The sequence below is a fragment of the Martes martes genome (assembly GCF_963455335.1).
Source record: "Martes martes genome assembly, chromosome: 13".
Taxonomy (NCBI): Eukaryota; Metazoa; Chordata; class Mammalia; order Carnivora; family Mustelidae; genus Martes; species Martes martes.
In genome coordinates, this window is record NC_137901.1 from 26,845,222 (window position 1) to 26,867,296 (window position 22,075).

Consider the following 22,075-nt stretch of genomic DNA (forward strand, 5'->3'; position numbering starts at 1 on the left):
GATTGAGCCCCGCATCGGGCTCTCTGCTCAGCAGGGAGCCTGCTTCCCTTCCTCTCTCTCTCTGCCTGCCTCTCTGCCTACTTGTGATCTCTGTCAAATAAATAAAATCTTAAAAAAAAAAATTCTATTGTTTTAAAATTTTAATTCCAGTATAGTTAACATAGAGTGTTATATTAATTTCAGGTATACATTATAGTGATTCAGCAGTTCTATACATTGCTCAGTGCTCATCATGAAAAGCGTACTCTTTAATCCCTATAATTTATTTCACCTGTCCCCCCACCCTCCTTCCTCTGGTGACCATCAGTTTGTTCTCTATAGTTAAGAGTCTGTTTCTTGGTTTCTCTTTTTTCCCCTTTACTTGTTTTGTTTCTTAAATTCTACATATGAGTGAAATCATACGGTTATTTGTCCTTCTCTGATTTATTTCACTTAGCTGTATACTCTAGCTCCATTCACGTGGTTGCAAATGGCAAGATTTCCCTTTTTTAATGGCTGAATAATATTCCATTGTATGTAGGCAGCACCACTTCTTTATCCATTCATCTATTTATGGACACTTGAGCTGTTGTATACAGTGCTGCATAGGGTTGCATGTATCTTTTTTAAATTAGTGTTTTTGTATTCTTTGAGTAAATACCTACTAGTGCAATTACTGGATTGTAGGCTAGTTCTGTTTTCATTTTCTGAGGATCCTCCATACCATTTTCCACAGTGGCTGCAGCAGTTTGCATTCCCACCAGCAGTGCATAAGGATTCCTTTTTCTCCACATCCTTGCTAACCGTTGTTTGTGTTTCTGATTTTAGCCATTCTGACAGGTGCGAGGTGATAATCTTTCTGTAGTTTTGATTTGCCTTTCCCTGATGATGACTGATGTTGAGTATCTTTTCTTTTATCTCTTGGCCATGTGTATGTCTTCTTTGGAGAAAGGTCTGTTCATCTTCTGCCCAGTTTTTAACTGGAGTTTTTTGTTTTGTTTTGTTTTTTTGTGTTTTTTTTAGTGTTGAGTTGTGTAAGTTCTTTATATATTTTGGATACTAAGCCTTCATCAGATATGTCATTTGCACATATCTTCCACTCAGCAGGTTATCTTTTAGTTTTGTTGATTGCTTCCTTCGCTGTGCGAGGAAGTTTATTTTAATGTAGCATCAGTAATTTACTTTTGCATTAATTTGTTCTTTAATCCCCAAACTTTGTTTTCCGTCTTTCCCATCCCCAGTATTTGAATGTTTTAAATAGGAGCTCTGACGATAAGTTAATACAAAGAGGTACAACTTTATCGTTTATAAAAAGGAAAAAGATTCATAGTATGGCAAGATGTTAGTATCTTTAATTTTAATGATGGAACATTTTTTGGTGCTTTTCTGAACTTGTGAAATATAGCGTTTCTTAAAAGGTCTGTTTCCTCTTTGGATTGGTGACTTTAGGATGAAGATTTTGTGATTTCCGGGATAAAATATGTATTGGATCTATGTAACGGAAATTAGGCAAACGTATGTCTGTCTTGGAGAAAATTGTTTGATTCCCCAACAGAGAATTTAAAATTATTTTTCTCTCTTATGGTTCTAGGGTTATGCACCACCACCTAAAAATGGGATTGAACAGAAGCGCCCTGGACGCCCTTTGAATATTACATCTTTAGTTAGGTTATCCTCAGCTGTGCCAAACCAAATTTCCATTTCTTGGGCATCAGAAATTGGAAAGGTAAAGACTATTCTGGGTAGCGCGTGAAAGTGATCTCACTAGGAGTTGATTTGTCTTGTCTTAGCTCAGGGTACTAGCTCTAACCTGTTAGTTTTCTGATCTTAATTCCTGAAAAGCAGTGATTTTCAATTCAGGAGTGGAGATGTAGGGATTCTTAGGGTTGAAAAGTTCAAGATGTCCTAAATGTCATCTCTTTATTTTCTTGGAAAAGAAGTGAGTGTAATTACAGTATTTCTTAAGAAAATGCCTTAATCGCAATTGTGTTTATGTATGTGTTTAAGTAGGGTTTTAAGAAACTGGAAACTTTGGGTAATGTTATGTATTTATGAAGAGGGACATAGCTTATCAGGCTTTGAGGAAAATGGTTAAATGTGTTTGGAAATAATCTGTTCCAGCTTTTACATGAACAGCTGTCACTTCAGATAATTTGGGAATCTCATATGAAAATATTTACTTAAAATTACATTATTTTCCCAATACCTGTAGGTTGATGAACCTGGCTTTCTACTAATTCCTAGTCTTCAAATGTGTTTTGTTAGTTATGGGATACTGACTAATACAACAATACTGATTTCTGTTTTACAACTATTTGTTTATATATAGAAATAATAGAACGTCAAAAGAGATTTCAGTTAATTTCTGAACATCAACTTTAGTCTTGCTATTTCATTGAGGTAAAGGGTAATATTCCTATTTTATTGACAGAGAAATTGAGTCATATGTTCATAGGAGAAATTTTTGGTTGTCACAGCAAGGCAGTTTCAGAGTTGAGGACATAAAGAATAGCTTTGTATTAATATTTGGACTAAAAAAATATTACTATCTCTCTAATGATTGTTTTCTTGAGCTCTCAGTTTTGAATTTTTACCATAACTTGTCTGTATTATCATAGGATATTGATTCTAGGATTTTTCATTTGTACAAACTGTGCAGTCTAGTGATGCATTGGGTAAGGATTCAGAAAATCTTGACTTAGTCCCAACTTGGCCACTGTTTGATTTTGGCAAAGTTGCTTACTTTCCTGAGGCCTGTTTAAAGATAAGTAAAATCTTGCAAATGCAAGGGTCATTGGTAAATGAGCAGGTATTAATGCTTTAAAGCTTATGGGAGAAATTTGAATAGAAGAATGTATCTTTTTGACGTAATTATTAACATATATTTTTGAGTAAACCATTGTAGACATTGAAGATCTGGCAGGGTGTTTTGCTGTGTAATGGGAGTAATATACTTTCCTTGTAATTAAAATGATTAATTGACTTAAAATTTGCATACTGTATTGAGTATTTAGATACTTAAAAAGACTTTTGCAGGACATTAAAATGGTATTTACAAAATTTGGCTTGATAACTATTAAAAGTATTTTGTTTATTGTAGGATCAATTGAATGAATATGTGTAGTGAAATAGTAAGATAGATTTTTAGCATGTAGGTAAAATTCTATTTCATCTCTTCATAGCTCTATAAATAGCTAACGAAGGTTCCTTTGTGCCAGATCTAAGAGGTATGGGATTGGATGCTGTTATTTTCTGGCCTTGTCTTTTTGATTTTTATCATTTCTTCGTGTGTCTTAAATACTACAGTAGCTGTCCCTTCCCTAATAAAATGTGCATTTGGAAACAGGGATTAATTTGTCAAAGTTTTTCTCCGAAGAAAGCTGATACTGGGTTCATTTGAAGATTTGTTCAAGGCCATGTATGAGGTGGTCTCTTCTGCCAGAATTAGAACTTTGAAACTCTGGATTTGAAATGTTAATTCAGACCACTGGTGTTTAAACTTTGTTTCTGCAGTGGAACCCATTCTTCAGTGAAAATATTGTGACAGTCCCATTACATGAAAACAAAATTTTAGTTAGAAGTGGGCATTCCGGGAGGGTACATTTTCTTTCATGCCATGATGACCCTAGGATAATCAGTTTTACTAAATTAGAAACACAGTTTGAAAACTACAGATCTAAGATATGTTATCTTGCACATGGATGTTTTAAAGTGATAAGTGATTGAGAAACACCTTTAATGTGATTGAGTTTTATCTTCCCTAAATAGCTAAGTTGATTTTGTTCCCTTCCCAGTCCTTGACCTTCCTGTGAAAGTTATTTTGAATGTTATTTTTAGAAACCAGAGTTTCTTAGACAGGTATTTTATGTAAATAGGCTATTATCTCTCATCTTTAATACAGATTATCTTTCTTTGTAGAATTACTCCATGTCTGTATATCTTGTACGACAGCTCACATCAGCCATGTTATTACAGAGATTAAAAATGAAAGGTATTAGAAACCCTGATCATTCCAGAGCACTAAGTAAGTAATGTTTGTAAGACTGAGCATTTGAGATGCTTTAATGGAGAAAAAAAAAAAAAGCAATCCTCAAATATACATCAGTACAGGAATAATTTATGGAGAATTATTAAAAAAAACCTAAAATAAATTTGAGTTGAAAATACTCTTATGAACAGAGCCCTATAATGAAAAGCACTTCTTAGAAATCACTCCTAAGGATCAGTTTTATATCCCAACTGGTCTGATTTTTGGCTTTTTTATGAAAACTTATTTAGGTAAATGTCAGGTTGATGGTAATTTTGATGCACATGTTGACTCGCAAATAGGAATGCAAGTCTTCAGAACCTCCAGTGTGTAATGCAGTGTACATTTAAAAAAATTCTAAACGAGAAGCTCTTTTTACAAAAGAAGTGTAGATATCTATCAATAATATTTAACTTCTCAGAGGTTTTATTTTGTACTTTGTATTCATAATGTATAATAATAGAGAAAAAGTCTAACTCAGACTGTAAATAATTCAGTAACTTAATTTAATTGAACAAGACATTTTTCTGGGAAAGACAGTATTTTTTCCCCAGTTACTTCACTTAACGCTGGGTGAACTGGAAAGGAGAAAAGGATCTACAGATTGAAAAGGGAGCCAAGTAGGGCTGTTGAAATGGTTTACATTTCTTGTTCTTAAACCATTCTCATCTCATTAAACAGCGGAGTAGCGGTCTTCCTGCCTAGAGCTGGAAGCCAAGGAAGCACTTCCCTCCGTTTTTTCATCCCACTGCAGTTCCAGTTTCCCATTTCCTTGCCTTTTCTCTATGATGGTGTTGAGTGTTAACCACCTAGAGGCCATGCATATGTTTGTGACCTTGTAGAGACTGTAACCTGTATACATTACCTGGAAAATCAAACTGCAGAGACATTAGCACATCTCTTGTAGTTTTCACTTGTCAAAGGAAGTATAAGAGTATTTGGCTTTTTCGGTTTACAAATTTAATAGTTGTTGAAAACAACCAGTACCCCCTAACAAAAAGTCCTCTGAGTGTATGTGAGGAAAACATTGAAGCTCCAAGTACAGCTCGTTTGCAAGTTCCTTTCCCAATTGTTACATTGTTCTTCAGTCTTATACAGTTGTCTGTTTTGAAACTCTTCCTTACCTGCAATTTTACTTTTAGAAAGAAATTATTTTAAAAATGCTATCAAACATGTGAATCTAGAGTTTGCAAGTTTGTAATTCTTTAACCTAATACTGGAAGTATGATTGTGTTTTTACATTAATACTTAACATTTGGGGGTTTTTTTGTTTGCTTTTTTTAGTTTCTTGACCTATTCAAAGTGTTTGGGAGACTTTAAATAAGATGATATATATTTCTGTAATCCTGTTCAGAATATCACAATTAAAAAAATTTTTTTTAATTCTTTTTCTTTTTAAAGTTAAAGAAAAACTTACTGCAGATCCTGATAGTGAAATTGCTACAACTAGCCTTCGGGTATCCTTGATGTGCCCTGTAAGTAAAGCAAAAAAACATTCCGGGGTGTTTCACTTTTTATAAATGACTAATTTTCCTATATAAGTAAGTGCGGGAATGAATGATACATTGGGATAGAATTCAGAACTTTTGTCATTTTCCCATTCAGAAATTTTAATGATTAAACATAATTCTAAAGAATGCAAATGTTCTTCAAACAATGACTAAGCAAGGAAAGACCTAAAAGGGTATTGTTTCGAAAAAGAAAGAGAGCTTTAGGTTCAGAATAATCTGTCACAGTTTTTTTTGCTGTAGATAGTCCACAGCTAATAGTAAATATTTAGAGAGAATAGAGAGTTGGCTCTTTTTATCAGAATATAGACTGTGTTGAAAAATAGCAGTAAAATTACTATCACCTAATAAATGCTAATTGATGGTTCTGGTTTAATGAATTGGAATGTTTGAGATGTCTTTATCTGTTTGTAATGCACTTCTAAGTTGCATAATAATTTTATGTCTCTTTAGAGACTATGGAGTGGAAATCAGTCAGCAACTCTCAGATCCTTCTCTGTTCTTGTTACTGAGCTAATTTGGGGAGAAAATACCGAGGACTTGATGAGAACTTGTCAGAAAGTTAATAGTCTACTTTGAGAGATAAAACTAACTCACATGAGAAAACGAAGACATACATACCACATGTAACCTTGCTAAGCGTAGGGAGAGGTCAGGAATAGTGGATGAAGGCTTCTCTAAAATCAGTACTGGTGGAGGGGAACCTTTCCACATGCGAGGAACTTTATGAGAAAAGTCACGGTATCAGGAATGTAGTTTTGGGGGGACCTCATGACCAGTTGCCATTGTGAGAAATGTACAGTATTTAAGTGGAGAGAGAATTGTGTCAGAGAGAGGGAGAGAGAAAGGAATAATTTGTTGAGTTCCCGTGATGTGCTTCTTAATTTAACTGTCTTAACAAACCTGTGTGGAAGAGTTCACATTTTGTAGTTGAGGGAACTGAGATTAAAAGTGGTTGGATAACCCACATCACACAGTTAGTAGCAAAACAAGGATAAAAATTTTGGTCTTCTGACATTATTCCATTTACCTTAACAATATACCATAATACCAAATTGGGTTAAAATATAAATATCCTCGTTATATAAGCTCCCCTCTCTGTCACCCTGGAAAGTGATGTTTGCAGATCTCTTTCTTTCTGAATTTACTTTTTTATTATCATTAACTTAAACTAACTTAGCTCTGTTGAAAAGGAATAGAAGTGCATGAAATTGGATTGCTTAGAAATGGTGAACCTGTGGTTATCAGATCCAGAGAGAAGAAAGTCTGCAGTTCCAGCAGCGGGGGTGGGGAGCATTAATGCCTGAAGTGGTGGCAGAGGCCCAAGAGGGCTTGTGTTTGGACCCAGGACCTCCTCTTCTACCCCCATGCTGTGTGCAGACCTTGAGACGTGATTTCTTTTGAGTGTCTTCACATTACTCTTTTTCTCCCTCTCCTGTTAAAATGGATGTTAAATTGAAACACAGGAGATTGCCATTTTGTTGGTCAAAAACAGTCGTATATTGACAGTTTTCTTACAGTTTAACCCTAGTATATTGAGCAAATGTTGTTTACTGGCTATATTCTAGGCATAATGGGAAGGGAACTCATGTTACCTCTATGTTTTAGTAGCACACTATTCTGTCAGTAAGAAGGTGCTTCTGGATAGCTTACCTAAAGAGTTCTAACGGTTGCATAATTCCATTTTCTGTCTTGTCTCCTTGACCTTGTTTTTTAAAGTTTTTTTTTCCATTTTTTTGTTTTTGTTTTTTAAAAACACTGTGCTATTCTGTATGAGAACAACCCAAACAAAACACAAGAGACTGACATACTAACAGATTCTCAGATTTTCAAAATAGTGGAAGTGGTATATCAGAGCGGTTAGGATTCCTTCTATATAAGAATAGGGAACAGTTCCTTTTCACTACGTCTGTTTTGCAGACTGTCTTTTGAGGTTTGAAAAAAATCACACTACCTGATTTTTTCAGCACTTTTTAAGAAAAGAGTAAGTGGTACTTTCCAGGCTTTAGTAGTGTTAACACAAAGTTGAAGCTAACTATAGTATATGATAGATGTTAATTAGAACACCAAACAGATGTTTTGATCAGATTTAACAGATGGATGACAGAAGTTAGATGATGAGAGGAGGAGATAATACCAGTATTAGCTGAAAAGAGCAGAAAGGAGTGCAGCCTATTGGCTGCGGAAGTAGCAGCGGATCCCGAGTGGTGCTAGGAAATACAGAAGCGCAGAGTGGATCGTAAGCGTTTGGAAGGATGAGACGTGAACCCTGGGATAAGGAAGCTATCAGAAAATGATAGCTGTCAGGTACTGGAAGAAGTGTTTGTCCCGTTTCACAGTATGTAAAATGATTCAGACTTGAGTCTGGGGAGTGAGGAGTGCAGTCCAAAACCTCTGTCCTTGGGACTTATAGAAGGCAATTTTACTGTTGTTTGAGGGAGGGATCTAAGTGTGTATAATTGTATTTCTGAACAGTGTCTGAATTTTACAGTTTTTAAAATTTATCAATTTTAGTGATATCAGCTAGTGATTTTCTGTCTTTCCTGCAGAGGTGGGCTGGGTGGCTGGGGGATAGAGAAGGGGGCTAGGTTTGATTTTATCTTTTAAGATTCTGACTCATATATAGTTTGGATCCACTGATTTGGGTCATTTTTACTATATACATTCTTAATTTACGTAGATGCATTTAGGCTACAGTTAAGTGAAAATCAGTTTAGGTACTCTGTGCATGACATTGCACTCTGATGTTCATAGCAACATGATCCACAATAGCCAAATTATGGAAGCAGCCTAAGGGTCCATCGACTGATGAATGTGATATATTACTCAGCCATAAAAAAAGATGGAATCCTGCCATATGTAATGACATGGGTAGAGCATGAGAGTATTATGCTAAGCAAAATCAGAGTCAGAGAAAGACAGATACGATATATGATATAATTCATACATGGAATTTAAGAAACAAAACAAATGGGGCACCTGCATGGCTCAGTGGGTTAAAGCCTTTGCCTTCGGCTCATGTCATGATCCCAGGGTCCTGGGATCGAGCTCCACATCAGGCTCTCTGCTCAGTGGGGAGCCTGTTTCCTCCTCTCTCTCTCTGCCTGCCTCTCTGCCTACTTGTGATCTCTGTCTGTCAAATAAATAAATAAAATCTTTAAAAAATAAAAATTAAAACAAACAAACAAACAAAACAAATGAGCAAAGGAACAAAAAAGAGAGGCAAACCAAGAAACAGACTCTTAACTACAGAGAACAAACCGATGGTCACCAGAGGGGAAGGGGGTGAGAGGATGGGTGATGGGGAATTAAGGGTACTTAATTAAGGGTACATCACACTTGTGATGAGTACCAAGTAATGTATGGAAGTGTTGAATCACTATATCATAACATCATAACACTATATTATAACATCTGAAACTTATACTGTATGTTAACTGGAATTTAAGTAAAAGCTTAAAAAACATTTTACTAATCAAAAAAAGTATTGCATTGTTTAGGAACCATTCCTTCCTTCCATCCATCCGTCCATCCATCCATCAATCATCTGACTAAATAGAATTTAATGCATACAAAGCTGCTTTTGTTGACACGCCATGATCAGTATTAGGAAATTAATCAGATTTGGCCAGTTGGTAATAAGTGCTTTTTTAACTTGAGAAATGCTCATTAACTTTTGTGAGCCACTAGGATTAAATTTAGGATCAGCAGCTTCTATAGTTGTGAATGTTTTCAGTTCTCTGTATCGTGGAAATTCTAAGGCAGTGACAGGAGAGATGAAGGTGGTACCTAAGAAGAAGAACAAAAAAAGCAAGTTTCCAAAGCATGGCTCAGGGATACTTGGGGGCCCCTGAGACTCTTGGAAGAGGCTCACAAAGTCAGAACAGTTTTTAAAATAATACTATGATGCAGTTTGTCTCTTTTCTGTTATTCTCTCATGAGTAGGCAGTGGTGTTTAATAGGGATTACCTGACTGTTGGTAATGTCAGTGCTCCAAGGGTTGATGTAGTGTGTATTTGTGTATTCTTGTGTTTTAAAAATGTCTGCTTTAGGGTGCCTGGGTGGCTCAGTGGGTTAAGCCTCTGCCTTCAGCTCAGGTCATGATCTCAGGGTCCTGGGATCGAGTCCCGCATCGGGCTCTCTGCTCTGCAGGGAGCCTGCTTCCTCCTCTCTCTCTCTCTCTCTCTCTCTCTCTCTCTCTGCCTGCCTCTCTGCCTACTTGTGATCTCTGCCAAATAAATAAATAAAATCTTTAAAAAAAAAAAAGGTCTGCTTTAATTGCTACTACAATAAATATTGGTAAATATAATCTATATATATAAAAACTCCTTGAGATTCTCAATGTTTAAGAGTGTGAAGGGATTCTGAAGCCAAAAGTGTGAGAACTAGGAGCCCCCACCCCCTCCAAAAAATCATAGTAGGCTGAGTTAGAGCATTATTTAAAGGAAACAAATTATGGAAATTGACAAATAGTACCTACTTTATTATAAAATTATTCAAATAGAACAGACATTAAAACTTGAGATTGATAAGATCTCTTACTCAAAAGTAATGCTACTAGTAGTATGAAATAAATCTTTCTAGACTGAACTTTATGTTCATAGTTGTGTATGTTTATTGGAAAAAATTGTATTGTGCTACATATACTATTCTGTGGTTTACTGTTTTAAAATCAACAGTATATTTTAACTATTAATATCTGTAGATATGTCTTATTTTAATCATACAGGCATTTTGTTGATTGGGTGTGGTGTAAATTAACTTGTTCAACCTTTTTTAATGATTATTGAGGTTGTTTCCAAATAAAAAGCAACGATGAAAAATTTCTAAGCAAAACACTAGCCAGTAGAATCCATTACTTTAAAAAGAATCCGGTATTTTACAAGAATAATACATGATAATAAAAGGATACCTCTTCGGAATGCAAGTATGGTTTGATTTTAGAAAATCTGTGAAAACTATTTATATTAATAATGGAAGGGGGGTCAGGAAATCCCTGTGATCATCACATTAGGGTTCTGAATAAGCATTCAGTCAGCATCCATTCCTAATAGAACAAAAACTCTTAGCAAAATAGGAAAAGGTGGATAATTGGAACCAAGAACCAGCACCATGTGTGATGTTGTAAAACTAAGAGGAGTCCCATGGAAGTAAACATTTGTGTTTGCGTTAGAGCTCCACCAGCTGGGTCTCAGTGAGTGTGGTGTTTGTGGCCTCACGTCATCTCAGCATCTTTATTTCAAAAGCAGAAATACAGATACTAGTCTTTCTGCAGTCCTAGGGCTGTTAGGAGAATTCTGTGAAATGTATGTAAAAATCCTTAGCGCCCAGTAAGATTCCACATGGCTTAGGAGAAAATTTGTTATTAAAGGAAGGGAAAATTTGGAAGCAAATATTGTAAGAAAATGAAATGCCTTAGGTTCTATTCTTTTTTCTTTCTTAAATAATGAGTTCTGTTGTGCTATATACTTGCACGAATCACTGTAACTTCCAAGATCCCTTTTAGAATTCTAGTTAAACACTCAGATGGAGTCAGTATAGCACAGTGATAAGAGTATGGACACTGGAGCCAGAGCTGCTCGCTTCAGATATTGGCGCTGCCGCTTTCTAACTTTGTAATGGTAGTCATTACTTAGCTTTGTTGTGCCTTGGTGTTCTCAGGGTGGGAGTGGGTGAGACAATAATGTCTCTAGATCAGTCATACAGTGCAGTTGTTAGGTTTAAATATAAAGTGTCACTTTATAATATAAAGTCATCAACATCGTGCCTTCTATGTAAGTAGAACTATACAAACAATAGTTATTGCTATGGTGACAACTTGGCTAAATTAATTTTTTTAATTATGAAATAAACAAGTGTTCATTTTAGAAGAAAGAAATTATAGATAAACCATAGAGGGGGGTGGCAAACAGGAGCATTCTAAGACTCCTACCCCTCAGGCAAAGTTAACAGTGTAATTTTGCTGTGAATTTTTCTAGACGTTATAGTGCCCATAAAGAAGTCCTTCCTGCTTCCCTTCCTTTCTTTCCCATTTTTCTAGTCTGTCTGTCTTTGTTCTGTTATCTGATCAACAAATTCTGAGCACATGCTGCATTTTAGGTGCTGTGCTGTGACACTTGGATTATAGTGGTGAGCAGCGACATGGGTCTTGTCCTTGTGGAGCTTAGAGTCTAGTGGGAGAAACAGATTTTCTATCCGAATAACACAGAGCTGGTTGTAAGCTGAGAGATTTTCCGTAAGGAAGTACATAGGGAGGGCTGTTGAAAGGCTATACCGACAGACTCCATCAAATCTGGGTGTGTGTCCTGATGTTGGCATACCTCTACCAGCTAGAATAAGAACTGAACAGAGCACTGTAGTTATATAAAAATATATCGGAATATCAGCACATGTGATTATACATAAGTAAAAAATTCTCATAAGTGAAAAATATATTTGCAGTTCCCATCATCATATATATGAGGCTGACTTAATATAGAGCTGCTGTAGATAGATACCAAAGACTAAATGGAAAATGAGAAAAGGTTATGAATAGACAGTTCTTAGAAGCACAAATGGCTCTTAGAAGTAAAAAAAGAAGCTCAACTTAAAATAAGGGAAGTGTAGTTCACAACTATAATGGGTTTTTTTCACCTATCAGGTTGGCAGAGATCAGAGTTACAGCACTGTGTGTGCAAGGTTGAGGGGAACCAAGTGCACTGATACACATATGTGCATACATCGGTAGGTAGGCAACTTCTGTGGGAGACGTTTTGTCAGTGTGACAGAAATCATAAATGCACTTTCCCTTTGACCGCAAAATATCACTTCTAGGAGTCCGTCCTGTAGATGTTTACTGCAGCATTATTTGTAGCCATAAAAGATTGGAAACAATTTAAACGTCTGTCGCTAGGGCAGGGTACTAGTTAAATAAATAATGAGCCTTCATATCATACGCTTCATTATCAGTTATGATACCTTCATATCATGGTAGCTTTTCGTGTTCTGATATATATTATATTATATGACAGTTGGTACAGAATTGTGTGGATTGCATGCCACCATTTCTGGGAAAATTTTTAAAATACGTACTTGGTTATGCGTAGACTCAGTGCAAGTACAAGCAAGAGATGGGCAACAGTAGTTCCCTCTAAATAGGGGAACAGGTAAGAAAGAGACACGTTTTTCTTCCTGTGAATTGGCATGTTGATTATTTTTAAAATGTGAAATGGGCTTTTAAAAATCATAGGGCAGCCAGTGAATACAAGTGAAATATGTAGCAATCTTGATAGAGATAAATTCTGGTTTGAATTTTTTCATTTTGATTTTCTCATAAGATCTTTTCAGACTTTTATGAGTGATTCTTGCCTTTGAGGCTTTATTCTCCTTTTTCAAAAGTTTCCCCTGTTGTCTTCCCTGTCCTATAGTTAGGGAAAATGAGGTTGACAATCCCGTGCCGCGCAGTGACTTGTACACATCTGCAGTGTTTTGACGCTGCCCTTTATCTGCAAATGAATGAGAAGAAGCCCACCTGGATCTGTCCCGTGTGTGATAAAAAAGCTGCCTACGAAAGTCTAATTTTAGATGGGTAAGTATATCCCAGCCTAAGTGTTATCTTATGTAAACAGTCAGTACAGCCTCATATACATTTTAGTCCAGCATTGTGTTACCCTTCGTATTTATTGTTGGGTTTCTGTACTGTTAGGTTTGTTAAACTCAGAGGGGCATTGGTCTGTTTTCTTGTAGTGACTTTGTTTTATTTTTAAGATTTTATTTACTTGTGTATTTTAGACAGCATGAGCATGGGTTGTGGGGAGAAAGGCAGAGGGAGAGGAGAGAGAGGATCTCTCAAGCACACTCCGTGCTGAGCATGGAGCCCTGCATGGGCCCAATCCCACGACCCATGAGATCCTGACCTAAGCCAAAACCAAGACTCAGACGCTCCTCATGCAAATGAGTTGGGAAGTGGTGGTATCATGTCTTCACAAATATTTGGTGGAATTCCCTAGTGAAGATGTTTGGGACTGGGCTTTTCTTTGTGGTAAAGTTTTTAACTACAAATTCATTTTCTTAAATATATATGGGTTTCCTCAGGTTATCTATTTCTTTTTGAGCCTTAGTGTGTTTAGAAGTTTGCCGATTTTATTGATCTTAAAGCCCCAGCTTTTTGTTTTCATTGATTTTTTGTTTTTTTTCTCTTTCATTTGTTTCTTTTCTTTGTTATTTCCCTTTTCATGTTTAATTTTAATTCTTTTTCTGGTTTCATTAGGTAGAAGCTGAGGTCATTGATTTGAGTCCTTTTCTAATATAGGAAGATTAGTGCTATAAATTTTCTTCCAAGTACTGATTTAGCTATATTCCACAAATTTTATTATATTTTTCTTTTTGTTCAGTTCTAAATACTTTCTAATTTATGTTTTTATGGGTTTTTTTTGTCTCATTGGTTGTTTTGTTTAGTTTCCAAATATTGGCATTTTCCACATATTTTTCTGAAGATGATTTCAAATTTCACTATGGGCATAGAACATAATTTGTATGCAGAGTTATTTTAAATTTATTGAGACTTTTTCATGTCCCTAATCCTCCTTTTCCCTACCTGATGATCCTTTTTTCTTGAAAATAAGCTTATAAATTATTTTTTGTATAATAACCTTTATATTTCCTTATGTTTGTTTTATATGTTGTGTTGGAAATTGTTCTTACTGGCCAATCCCAGTTAGGAGGCTCCAGGTGTCTTTCTGTTTAGTCACTGATTTCTTAGATGATACTCAGTAAGTCACTTATGTTGCTCATTAAAGATCAAAAACCTAGGAGGAGGAGATGTTGTAGTGGTTGTAAAATGTGAAGTATTGAAACACCAAACAAAAAAGATAGCATTATTTTCATTTCCAAGGCAGTATATGTATTACTTTGTTAGTTCACTGTTGAACAAAGCCATTGATTACATTTATGCACTTCTTAATTGGTTCATAGGCTTTTTATGGAAATTCTCAATGACTGTTCTGATGTGGATGAGATCAAATTCCAAGAGGATGGCACTTGGTGTCCAATGAGACCGAAGAAAGAAGCTATGAAGGTGTCCAGCCAGCCATGTACAAAAATAGAAAGTATGTGCAGAATGGCTACAGAGAGCAAAGCAATGAGACTCCTACAGTGTTGTTTTTATTGTTAACCTTGGCCGCTAGAACTACATTTGGAGCTCAGTTTGCGAATTTTATCTTTTGATCATCTGTTACATATGTAAATTCCCCCGAATGATTTTTACTCTTTCCTTCAGAAATGTGCTAAAGTTTATACCATCTTCTAATTAGCTTTTTCATAATATATTTTTATATGTAAAGTAAATGAAACAATCATCTGAAGTTATTTTAATATATGGTGTTTGTTACAAAATGGGAAGTTATAAATGGCATTTTTATGGACCATTTTTCAGGACTCTTTGTAGAGTACCTTTTGGGGGAACTTCCAGTGGAGGTGTGCTTAGAGAGGCCGAATCTATCAGTGGAGGGTGGGGGCAGGTGCTCACAGGTCAGTTGCTTAAAATGTGAACAGATTGTTTCCATTTCTTTATGGGAAGGAATTTGACCATTGCCTTGGTTACCTAGGATGTATACTCAGCTCCCTCTACCCAGCTGCACTGAGTGGAAAAACTTAGGGCAGTACCGTAATTGAAACGTGTAGGTGAACTTAAAGTTTTCTTTTTATCTGATATAGTCCACTCACTACATTTATGCTTTGTGCTGATTATGTTTGACACTCTGCCAGTGTAATGAATAATGGGTACTCAAGAGTAAAAAGTGAAAGATTCATGTTAATATTAATCGTTCTCCTGGGGCACCTGGCTGGCTCATTCAGTATGAATGAAACTCTTGATCTGAAGGTCCTAAGTTCAAACCCCACATTGGGTGTGGAACCTACTTTAAAAAAATTCATTCTCCTGTGATTGTTACTGAACCTATAGGTAGAATTACGATCAAGGTTTCCCTCATCTTTGAGAAGAACAGTGATATAGTTGATTAGTTGCTGCTTTTCCATTATCAGCCAGCATTAGTTTTCTGTTAAAGAGATTACAGGGCATAACGTAATTTCTGTGAACTGGTGTGTTAACATATAGTATATGAGGGCAGAAAGGAGGACCTAAGTGATTAATAGATAGTTGATAAGAAAAGCTTTAAAGTCTGAATAATTTAAAAGAGAAGTTTGGAGTTTTTTCAGCTCATGAAGGTTTAAATTTTTATCAGGTTCTGGCTTATGGTGAGGGGCCTGTACATTATCCTGACATGAGTACTGTTGCTTTGCTAGCGTGAAAGTATCTGATTCTGACTTAGCAGTGCCGCACATCTGTGAGAATACACAGCGTGTGAAGCCACTTACTCTTGCCTGTGGCTGAGATTGGACCCCTAACCCTAGGCTGCCTATAAAATGACTGCTTACCTGGGGAGGCAGGCAGTGTGAGCAGCAGTATCTGAGCGCGTCCTCTGGCAGTCCTGGGGACATACGAGCATGCTGTCTGAAAGAGGCTTTGATGCTCTGGCAATGCATAGAGCTTACTTTTTGTCCCCAGGTTAAGCAGTCACTTTATAGACAAAGGTCTGGAGTTAAGGAGTTCGTCTCTATCCATTGGGGCGGAGTGTGTGTCTTTATTGGTTGTATATTCTCCTGGACTTGCTGCACAGTTAAGACTTAAGATTAGAGTTTATTTGTGTCCCACCTTTGATTTTTTTTCTTTTACTTCTCTTCCCCACATCAGGTTCAAGTGTCCTCACCAAGCCTTGTTCAGTGACTGTAGCCAATGAGACAAGCAAGAAGAAAGTGGATGTTATTGACCTAACAATAGAAAGCTCTTCTGATGAAGAGGAAGACCCTCCTGCCAAAAGGAAATGCATCTTTATGTCAGAATCACAAAGCAGCCCAACCAAAGGGTTTGTTAATTTATAGTTCACTATTGTTTATTACACTTGGAACTAACTGTTCTCGGTACAGGCTTGTAAATGTCTCTGAGAGTTGCATAACCATAGAAGGCTATTTTCATTTGCCTTTGTTCAGTTGAAATATTTTCAAGAAAGCATCTTGTTTAAAGGAGAGAAAATTTTGATGAAGAAATTATTAACATCTTTGGGAAGTAAGAGTTGAAGTCTCCTCATATCTAAGTATTTATTTTCTATTTGATCCTTTTTTGTCATTTTTCTGGAACCTATATTTGGCATCACAGGCCAACATGAGTAAGCCTGGCATAAAAATGGAGTGTGGCATTGGGAATCTGACAAGTGTGGGTTCCAATTTTGATACCATTGCTTACTAGTACCGGGATCTTGACTAATATACCTATGTGAGCCTCCTTTTTCTGCTTTGTAAAATGGGGTTAAATAATAACTACCTCAGAAGATGATTGTCCGGTTTCAGTAGGATAGTGAGAGAGCTTAAGCTCAGTGTCAGGCATGTGGTAGTCTCTTAGTAAAAACTGGTTGCTTTCCTATTTCATCCTCTCCAGGGCAAACTGTGGGCAAGTAAATGCATTCTAGCATGTCATGTTTTATGACTCATATGGCAGAAGCTGTTGCTGTCTTATGTATTAAAGTGATAGCTTTAAGTATCTGTCAACTGGTGCTTCTTAGAAATTTTGGAACCTGCAAGATAGTAGCAGAGAGTTTTCCTTACCTTCCATGAACATACTGTATTAGATTTGGGTGTGCCAGTCTTGTCCTTTGGGCCTCTCAGTGCACTTATTTTTTCTGGGGTGTAATTTATATGCCATAAAATTTTCCCCTCTTAACTATTAAGTTGCCCAGTTTATTGATTTTAGTGAATTCAGAGAGTTGCCCAGTCATCATCACAATTCAGCTGTAGAATATTTCCAACATGTAGTAAACATCTCATGTTCACTTGCAGTTAATCCCCATTCAAACCCCAAATCTAGGCAACTGTTTGTCTTCTTACCATCTCTATGAATTTGTCTGTTCCAGACATTTTATATAAGTGGAATTATACTCTCGGTGTATTTTGGCCTAAAAGGACTAGAAGTTATAGCTACCCAGCTCATTCCATGAAGTCAACTTAATTCCTAATACCCAAATGAGATTTACACATTAACAACGATGCAGAATGAAGCTGGTTCACATTTGAAAGGCCAATGAAAATTCTGAATTCAGTCTTAGAAAATCATTTAATTATATATTAAAATGGTGTCCACTACTACAAAGTGTAGGGTTCATCCAGAAATGCTTTATTGTTAAAAAATACATTGATAAAATGGATCGTGTAATAAGGATAACTATGTAGTCATCTTAATGGATTCTGGAAAGGTATTTAGTTCATTAATAGCCATTCCTGAGAAAAAGTCTTTGAAATATCAGAATTTACTTAAGGTTTGAAGGGTTTACCACTGAAGCTGATTTATTTTTAGGCTGCATTGATGAAAGAGGCATAGTGTCCAGGATATATACCCACACTAGTTTTATTCTGTTTAAGGCTAGATGATTTTTACTTCATATCACTCTAGTCAGTGTTGATCATGAGCAGATGGGAACAGGGTGGTAAATAGTGCATCCTGTAGCAGGATGGATGGATGGATGGGTCTAAGGACTGACGCTGTTAAGCCAGGACAAGAGAAGATGTGAATATGTGAATGTCTTGTAGTTCTTAAAAGGGAATCATTGACTAAGTGGATTTAAGTTTATTCTGTGTTACAACATTTGGGAGATCTAAGTCCAGTGGAGGGAAGATACATGGAAGGACTTTCAGTTGGAGCTGAACACTAGGAAAGTTGATGTTTGGTGCTAAAATCACATTTTCTTTATTGAGGTAGAGTGGATGCCACCTGTCCCAGTGGGTGTCATGGAGACTCATGCTATGGATATATTATCTCTGTATTCCCTTCCAACTCTTAATGCTTTTCTGGTTTTGTTCTTGGTCATCCTTTTCATATTGTCTTGTGGCTCAGCATCTAGAATTTTCATGGTTTTCTTCTGCTGTGTAAGTTTATTGTGGGACTTCTTGGTCAATGATAGTAAGCAAATGAGAAAGAATAGAGAATGAGAAACCAGAAAAACTTGCTTTCAGTTACATTCCAGAGAGCACTTTTTTTTTTTTTTTTAAAGATTTTATTTATTTATTTATTTATTTGTCAGAGAGAGAGAGAGAGAGCGCGCGCGCGAGCGCACAAGCAGGCAGAGTGGCAGGCAGAGGCGGAGAGAGAAGCAGGCTCCCTGCTGAGCAAGGAGCCTGACATGGGACTCGATCCCAGGACCCTGGGATCATGACCCCAGCCAAGGCAGCGGCTTAACTGACTGAGCCACCCAGGCATCCCAAGAGAGCAGTTATTTTTAAAGAGGTATTGTTTTAGTAAAAATTGGTTTTTGTTTTTTTAAGATTGATTTATTTATTTTAGTGGGAGAGGGTGCACACAAGCTGGGGAAGGGGCCAAGGGAAAGGGAGAGAGAATCCCAAGCAAACTCTTTGCCTGAGCACAGACCCTGACACGGGGCTTGATCCCACAACCCTAAGATCATGACCTGAGCCAAAGCCACAAATCAGACGCTCAACCCACTGAGCCACCCAGGCACCCTTAGAAATTGTTTTTAAAAACAATTTCACAGTTGTTTTATAATCAAGAGGTAGAATGCATTCCACCTAGACATAGCTTCTGTTAACATTTTGATGGTAATCCTTCTAGCTTCCCTCCTTGAATACATACTCTAGTCCTTAAATGTGGTCATATAGTAGCTATCAGAAGAGACTGGCACATTAATCTAAGACTTTTAGAAAAACCTCTAATATTTTTCTACATTATAAGATAATTTTAAATACTATGTCCACCCATTCCCTGAATCATTGAATGATTACTTTGTCACTAATAAGGTATTCTGAAGATAGGCATAGACAAATATAGAGATACTTATTTGTGTGGATTAAGACTCATTAGAAATAGGTAACAAAATTGAATCTTTTTTATGTTTGTATGATAAAGTGGGAACACACAGGGAATTTCAGGTTTATGGATAAAAATTCAAGTTACTGAACTGTTAACTCATTTTCAGACATCTAAGCCTGGGCCAACTATGATGACAGTGATCTAGTACGTTGTCTAGAATACTAATATTTGCTCTCCGGCAGTGTTCCAGCAGTTTACCTTTGTGTTGGGATGTTAGGGATAAAGCTACAAAAATTTAAAATATATATGTACACGTGCATAATGTATACCTATGCCTGTGAATTTGCTAATCCTGTGAGAAGGCAGTAACAAGTTAAAACTTTAAATTTTTTCTGTCACTTTATAGTATCACATTTTTATACCCACAGTTCCATTAGATATAGCCATTTACATTTCTCCTTGTTATTCCATATTTATAAATACATCTGTTTTTTTGGATAGACGTTAGAATCATTTACCTTTTTGAATGTAGTCCTTGTGAATATTCTGATTAAAACCAAAATCTGCTACCAATGCATAATTTGATAATGGTCACAAATGACTAATTTATCCATTCTGTAAAAATGGAATTTGTGTTCATGGTTGCAAAGTTCAGGCAAAAGAAACTGATCTACACAAAATAGTTTTTCAGATATTTGCTAAGATTTTAGATGTTGATCTAATAATTTGTACCTTCATTGGATTTTGACATTTTCACATTTTCTGACCATCAACATTTTGTATTGGAGAAACAAAGAGTAGTTACTTATTTAAGTTTCATGTTATAAGAACAGAACCTGTGTGATAATTAGATGTTACTATGGTGATAGACTGTGTCTTGGGACACTGACTTGATGCTACGGGTGTAAGTAATGGAGCCGGGAAGGAAAGTGAGTTTTGTTGGTGTCACCTATAAATCTGATTCACATTCAGAGATGAATTCAGGATCAAGATAAAAGAAACTTCTCAGTGTGAGATATCAAAGGAAGAGAAAGAGCAGGAGGAAGGTAGGCATGTGTGTATGGTAGGTGTATGTGTGTATCTTCAAAAGCTTGTCTCTTACATATAAAAAAATATGATTAAGATATTAAAGCTATGAGACAGCCGGATTAATCAGAGCCACTTATGTAACCCCCTCCTCAGCAGGAGCATACCAGTTTCTCTCCTTCTTAGGCCTTGTCCTCCCACCCCAATTACAGATACGCATTCCTATGCGGGAGGTAGGATCACGTGTAATTTGAAAATACTTCTGGTGATTACAATGTAGAGGACCACTGTTTTCAAACCTCTAAGATGTGCTTTAATACAGCATAACTTATTTGATTTCATCCCCAGTTTGTTCTTTCCCCCTCCACAGAATCTGCCTTTTCTAGTATTACCTCCTGGTTGTGGTTTTAGGTCTCCAGGTAACATTGGAGGCCAAGAAGCCTTCTGATTCTAATCCAGGCAGGTTGTTCTTTGGGTGATGACTTCCATCTTCATCGATCTCTGGCAAATGTGTTTGAAATACTAGACTTCTGTTAATTGTCTCAAGCATGTTATGTTTCCTATGAGTCCATTTTTAAGACTTCTGAACTCCGACCTATGTTATTTATTCACTATTCGGAGAATAACATAGTTGCCAACACAGCTATATATATACTCTCAAGATGACTTCATTTTCCGCATTTCTAGTGCCTTCTGTATTTTCGACAAAGAGTACAGAATAGGAGTTAGACAGGATCCTCATGTCATCATGCAGACGAGTTTTAGAATGACTCCAGTGTCTAAACAGGTTGTGATTATTTTAGCGGTTTGAGATTTAGATTGAAGTCATGAAATAGTTTTGTCAGTTGTTTAAAGTATGAAAAGCGTCATGGGACTATGTCATCATTTCTTATCGCTAGTACATAATGATCAGAGCAGTAACAAGAAGTGTTGCGACCAAATGAAAAGGCATCTAGAGGTCCTAGTGGTCATCTCAGTCTAGTTCTGTGACCATGGTGCTAAGTTTTTGTTGGTTTTACTTTCTTTGTTTTTGTAATGATCCCTTCCAACTCCATAATTCTATGGCTCTCTTGTTAAGCTTACAGTAGTTCACTGGCAATGCCTTGGGATGCTATTATTAATGTCCCTGTGTCCCTGTCTCCTCTCCTTTTTTTTAATTTAATAAACTTTATTTTTCAAAATGTACAGTTGGTGGGACGTGTTATGCATCTTTACTATTAGTAGGGACGCTCCAACCTTGGTATTCCTGGCATAAATCACTTTGAATGCCACCATGTTTGGAAACAGCTTAATGAGTCCTTTACTAAGGAATTCCTCCTGAAGGGGGCTGCCCTGGCCAGGGAATTGTGAATCTTTGCTTTCTTTCTCAGAGACAGCAGCTGAACTTACTAGTGTATGGCTGGGAACTTCCTTATAGAGTTTGTCATATGGGGTCCTTGTCAAACGAGACCAGGTTATTGATCTTAGGTCCCAAACTCTGCCTTTGGACTATCTTTTTGGTTTTGGCCGCAGATTTGTTCACTGGGTCTTTATCTTTCTTTCCTGACTTTCCTGCACCTGTTTTTTTTCTTGTCCTTGGGTGGCATCATGAAGCTCAGGGAACAACTGCTACCACTGCAGCCTCATTAAGATGGTAGACAGAGAAGATGGCCGCCACCACCAGCCATAGAGTCCCTAACGTTGCTT

At 36.7% G+C, this 22,075-nt stretch overlaps 1 protein-coding gene across 5 annotated transcripts in view; it reads left to right on the forward strand.

The window, feature by feature from the left end:
* Window positions 1-22,075, forward strand: part of PIAS2 (protein inhibitor of activated STAT 2) — a 98,525-nt gene that overhangs the window by 63,655 nt on the left and 12,795 nt on the right. For all 5 annotated transcript variants that reach the window (XM_080821011.1, XM_080821007.1, XM_080821008.1 and 2 more), the window contains 6 exons: window positions 1,571-1,705; window positions 3,898-4,003; window positions 5,408-5,481; window positions 12,921-13,081; window positions 14,467-14,600; window positions 16,244-16,415. In XM_080821011.1, the coding sequence (XP_080677137.1) occupies window positions 1,571-1,705; window positions 3,898-4,003; window positions 5,408-5,481; window positions 12,921-13,081; window positions 14,467-14,600; window positions 16,244-16,415 (782 nt within the window). The remainder of the gene's footprint in view (window positions 1-1,570; window positions 1,706-3,897; window positions 4,004-5,407; window positions 5,482-12,920; window positions 13,082-14,466; window positions 14,601-16,243; window positions 16,416-22,075) is intronic.